The following is a 6,000-nucleotide window of genomic DNA, read 5'->3' on the forward strand; positions in this document are numbered from 1 at the left end:
CTTTTATAGAGGATGCATCGAGAGGTGACTTGTGTTGACTCGAGAGAGCCAGGTATCCCAGAACACATCTCGAACCAACCAGCAAGCGTCAATAGCGGATGAGAAACCCAGCGTCATTTAAAAATACTTCTGTTAATGTGTGACGAAATGGAGTTTTAAGAATTTTCAGGGGATAACATACTTGAATAGAGGCAGAATGGTGTTTTATGACATATTTCGTTTTATTGTAGCCTAAAATACAGAGATAACCGGAGAAGCCAGAGCGAGCTGAGTGACGTTATCAAGGACGCGCACTGTTCCATTAGCAAAGTCGAAATTGGATTAGATAAGATTAGATTAGATTCAACTTTATTGTCATTACACAAGTACAAGTACATGGCAACGAAATGCAGTTTAGGTCTAACCAGAAGTGCAATAGCAGCAAGTGCAGGATATGAAAGTCTGAACTACCAAGGATGCAAGTCAGAAGTTCGCCTACTTGGTATTCACAAACGGCCACTAACATATCCACCATGCTGTTATTATCACCTGACCTACCAGTGTCAGTTACGTCGTTTCACCGCCATTAACCAATGCTCTCCCGTGGCATCATGGGATAGTAAAGTATCCAATCTCGCCGGAAATAGTAGGTCATCAGAGTACATTATGCCAACTCTTTTATGAGTACTGTGAATTATTTTTGTCACACACTGTTTTTAGCCTCAGGAAAGTATGCGATTTCAGATGCAGTTTGAAAACAGCCTAAATTACCTGTAGGGCGACACTCAGGCAAGTTCAGCCACTGGCCATATGGTCCACATGTGACCACTGATGAGCCATTCAGAGCAAATCCCTCTCTGCAGGCGATGGTTACATTGTCTTGGGGTCTGTACTTTGTCCTCTCTCCAGGTTCTACCGATCGGTTTCCTACAGCAGGTGCTGAACAGAAGATCTTAGGCTCTAAACCAGGAGAAAAAACAATTCATAAAGCCAAAAACTTTAAAACACATTAAAAAGATTGAAAACCAGTGTTCATGCAAGTTCTCCCTTTTCACCCATCTTATTATCTACTGGTAAAAATTGCAACTCATAAAAAGTAATACAATTTACATAAAAAGTACAAATGCATTCATTAAAATAATTACACTTAGAAGTTCAAGTCCTAACCAGCGGGCCACAGGCATCATAAGGCACATGAATATAGGTTTTGATGAAGGGTGACCAAAATTGAATGTCAGGACGATGTCTAATGCCATCATCAATTTGATATTGAATACTGACAGCAGCTGACTGTGATATTTTAGTGGGTAAAATATCAAGTAAAAAGTATGTTCTATATGTAATCCGAACATATACATACTGGTCGTTTCTCAATATGCATTCTTGTCTGTACTTGTGTTCTCGTGAACTTGTGAAACGTCATCAGTCGCTGCCCAAGTACTGCTCTATTCCAAAGTTAACATCTAAACAAGTACAGTTCAAATCCCTGTATGTGTCCTTGATCCGCCCCTTTTATCGAGAGCAGCCTTTCCTCCGCTAGTCCTTCTGATATTTGCCGCTGGCTCTGATGTCCTGTGGTGGTTAAACATGAGATATAATTAATCTCGTGCATCCCTACCTCGCGGTAGCTGACCAGCTGTGATGTTTGTCCTGTGTTTCTTTTGTTTTTCATTTTGGTCTGTTTTTGTTCTATTTGGTTGTTTTATTTAACAGTGTTTGAGTTGATTTTGTTTTTTTTCATTCGTTGCCTGACACGTGAGTGCAGTAGCTTCTATTAATAAATATTTCCACTTGCCTTTTCTGTTTCACGTGTCCTTTGTTGCTTACCCCCTTTCACGGGCATTCTTGTCAGTGGGGTTCGTAACATAAATGGAGGCTCGTCCGGCATTACAATTGTAAGTAATTGTCTCCCGAGAGTTCAGCTGTAAGCAATTAAGTTGATTTGTTTGGTGTGGAGCGAAGGTTTGTCCTACACATACTCCGGTTAGTTAGAGTGAGCCAATGGGACTGTGCTTAGTGCCAGTTCTGGCTTCGGTTTACAGTTTATTGTTTTCTTTATTATTTTAGTTTGTTTTGTTTGGAGGTAATCCGGGGGAGAGAGTAATCTCTTAATCGGTGCCCTCTGAAGACTAGCTAGGATAGTTAGACTTCTGGGTAGGTAGATAGGTCAGAAGTGTGTTTGGATCTTCCTTATTTGTTTCCATTGTTGTTGTTTTTTCGATATGGCAACATTTGATTTAAATAAATTCATAGATCAACCTAGTAGTGAGGGATTAGAGGCGTGTCGAAAACATTATCTGGTTCTGATCGCTCAGCACTATGAGGTTTTTGTTTTGAAAACACAGCGTAAAGTGGAGATAAACGCTTGTATTATGTTTGCTTTGATCGATAAAGGTTTCTTTTCTTCGATGGAGACTGTTCCTACAGAAGCAGCTGGTCCAGTGATAAGTGCGGCAGGAAGTCCTGCTTTACGAGTGCCGGTCGGTGTTCAGGTTACTCCAGTGACTGTTGGCTTTGAGGTAGGTCCACTATTTTCAATGCCTAAATTCGAACCAATTTGTCTTTCTACCGAGGCATCGCCTGAATTTCGTTCAGATTCGCGCTTAATAAAAATTAGCTTAGCTCGTCTACAATGAGAGACTCAGGATCGCGCTCAGGCGAGACAGGATGATCTAAAACGTCAGCTTGAAATGTACCGAATAGATGCTGATACAAAAGTGCGACTGCGACAGGTAGAGTTGCAAGCTGCTCAAGAGCTACCTAACCCAACGATTTCTAAAACACCTGTTAGTTTGAGTGATAGCTCTGAGGCAGTTGCTGGTCCATCAAATTAGAGTATTATCTGTAATAGTCCTGTTTCATTAGGTAATGTATCCGAGTCTGTGGTTGTGCCAGCCTTACATTTTGACGTGGCTACACATATTGCACTAGTCCTACCTTTCCGTGAGAAAGAAGTTGAAGCTTACTTTCAAGCCTTTGAATGAATTGCGAGTTCTTTGAGGTGGCCAATTGAATTTTGTGCCTTGATGTTACAGTGTAAATTAACAGGTAAGGCACAAGAAGTGTGTGCATCTCTTTCATTGGAAGAGGGTGTTCAGTACGATGCTGTGAAAATTGCGATTTTGAGATTGCATTATTGACACGCTATGAACCAGAGCATGGGTAATGTAACGTTAGGATTTAAAGAATATGCTTTTATTCAGCTGTATAAGGAAATGGATGCGTTAATAGATCCGAGCTTAAAACTGCACATTTTGTTTTCACAGACTATCCTCGCCTCATAATGAAGCCGTGACCTCTTATCTGCTTGGAGCGATTTCTGCGAGTCCAGATTTAACCGCTGATCACGACGACATTGTGTGTAAGTATAACTTCTAATGTTTTTCTCATTCCTTGTTTAATTTTACCGGGACTGTTTTTATTAATACCAGTCTCATGTAATTGTTTTCCAGCTGCCTGTAAGACGTATTATGAATCGACACGCCGGAGCTTCAGATACAAACAACCTGAACTTACATCGCAGTTGGAAACTGCTAAGTTTAGCTCGGAGTCGATCAAGAAGAAAAAGGGTAAGATTTATTATATTAGATCCGTTTTTTGTCAATGTGAGTATTTTTCAGGTTGCTTATTGTCTTTATGGATTGTATTACAGTTGCTGGAAGCGAGACGAAGTGTGCTGGCTGAGGATGAGGTGGACATTTGGAAGTCCGCGACCATTGAACTCCTATCTGATGAGGAAGACGTCATTGTTGACGGGGTGTCTGGATGGATTGTGCGACCACCGCCCTCTCGCAGCCTGGAGCTCTCCGAACTCTGTGCCACTTTGCAATCCAGATTAGAGGCGATACCGAAATACAGGGCAACTCACCATATACGCCTGTGTTTCCCGAATGTGTTGGGCGCTTCTTTTTGACGTTTTTGGAGGTAAACATAAGAGACATTACTGCTGCACTGTACATAGTTGTGTGTTTAACAATAAAGCTCTTTCTTTGAATAATAGGGTGACCAATAATGATTGGTTTGCAGTGATCTGCCAACCAATCACGAGGGATTTTTCTTGTTTAAAAGTAGTGGCTTCAGCCAATACTGAGTGAGTAAATTCAAGTCAGGCCATTGACTCTCTGGTTTCGCTGCTATTCATATGCTAATTAGAGGCGTCACACCTCCGCGGTCTCTCCGCGGGGGGCTCTCGACCTACGTCATGGTTCATTTACGACAATTTGTGGCACAGACGAACGCGACGTTCGCTGCCTCTAAATTGTCGAAAACTGCCGAAAATTAGGGATATTTCCGGGAGTCTACAGGCGTTTACGGGGTCGAAAATCCCACTTTTCATGCAGTGTCAGGTCCTGAGTAGGGTTGGGAATCATGAGAAATTTTCCGGTTCCGGTTCTGGTTCCGGTTCCGCCTAACGATTCCGGTTCCATTAAAATTATTAGACAAATAGTGGTAAAGGAAAAAGGCACAATACGCAACTCAAACAATCCATTTTGTGTTTATTACTTGCTCTAAAATTCATTTACAGGTTGGCAATGTCAAAAAAGTCCTGTACTGTACATATATTACAGTATTAATTAAGCCATTCTTGCAACACATTTTTTTTCAAATGAACACCTCTGAAATTGTCTTATAACATTTTATCTCTCTGTCTCTGAATAAAACCAAATTATAAATTATATTTATTAGTTATATTTATTAATTAGTTGTATATTAATTTAATAGTAATTCAGTTATTCAGTGAACTTGTAAATAATGAATTGCAATTCAGCATTACAAAGGTAATTGTGCCTAAACGCTTACCTAAACCATGGTGACTCAACGGTTGACAAATATATATATATATATATATATATATATATATATATATATATATATATATATATATATATATATATATATATATATATATATATATATATATATATATATATATATATATATATATATATAGGCCTTTCACTATAAATCTGGTATAAGCCCTGTGGCACTCTGTGCTGTAGAAAATGTTTTGTCAAATTGCTAGTGCAGCCTCCTTTGCATGTTATTAACTTTTCACATGTGTTACATTTTGCTTCATTATCATTCATTCATCCATACTTGTGACTTTCTCTTCGCCATGCTGGTGGTCAACGAGAAAATATCTGACGCAAAAACGTAAATGTGTACCGCGAGGGCTTTCAACGCTGAACTGCGTTGCACTCCTGGAAGCGGCAGGCAACGTAATTAATATTCATGATGAGGTGAGCCAGGGTTGCCAGGTTTTCACAACAAAACCCGCACAATTGCTACTCAACACTAGCCCAAAACAAGCCTAATCGCGTTTCAGGGGGGCTTCTCCTGTAAAATTCGCATTTCTGGGGCTAAATATCACATAATTGGGGTCGCTTCAACCCGCGGGCATGAAACACAGCTCGCGGCAACAGTGGAAAACGGGAAAGCGGGAAAACCACGGACTTGGCAACACTGGCTGTCACTACGCTTCCAGCGCTTCGCACACACATTGCACCAGAACCGTTTTCGGAACCGAAACTTAGGAATTTCGCGCGGTTCTGGTATTTTTCAAAAATCAGTTTCGGTTCTGCATAAGAACCGGTTCTCGGTTCCCAACCCTAGTCCTGAGAGATGGTAGTGCCCAGGAACCTGAATGACTCCACTGCTTCCACAGTGCTGTTCATGATGGTGAGTGGGGGGAGAGCTGGGCTGTTCCTCCTGAAGTCCACTATCATCTCCACCGTTTTGAGAGAGTTGAGCTCAAGGTTGTTATAACTGCACCAGACAGCCAGCTGTTCAACCTCCAGTCTCTAAGCAGACTCATCACCGTTTTGGATGAGGCCGATGACAGTGGTGTTGTCGTCAAATTTCAGGAGCTTCACAGAGGGGTCTTTTGAAGTGCAGGCATTGGTGTACAGGGAGAAGAGCAGTGGGGAGAGAACACACCCCTGGGGGGCGCCAGTGCTAGTAGTGAGAGTCCTGGATGTGAGTTTCCCCAGTCTCACTCGCTGTTGTCGGTCTGTCAGGAAG

The 6,000-nt window shown here is 41.4% G+C and overlaps 1 protein-coding gene across 1 annotated transcript in view; it reads right to left on the minus strand.

Annotated features, from left to right (window-relative positions):
* The window catches only part of LOC307118028 (sushi, von Willebrand factor type A, EGF and pentraxin domain-containing protein 1-like), a gene marked incomplete at both ends in the record, with an annotated part of 79,807 nt that extends 77,940 nt beyond the window's left edge, over window positions 1–1,867 (minus strand). The window contains 2 exons of the mRNA XM_079803320.1: window positions 751–939; window positions 1,807–1,867. Of these exons, the coding sequence (XP_079659446.1) occupies window positions 751–939; window positions 1,807–1,867 (250 nt within the window). The remainder of the gene's footprint in view (window positions 1–750; window positions 940–1,806) is intronic.
* Window positions 1,868–6,000: the final 4,133 nt, after the last annotated feature.

The sequence above is a fragment of the Gobio gobio genome, assembly GCF_949357685.1.
Source record: "Gobio gobio genome assembly, chromosome: 21".
Lineage (NCBI taxonomy): Eukaryota > Metazoa > Chordata > Actinopteri > Cypriniformes > Gobionidae > Gobio > Gobio gobio.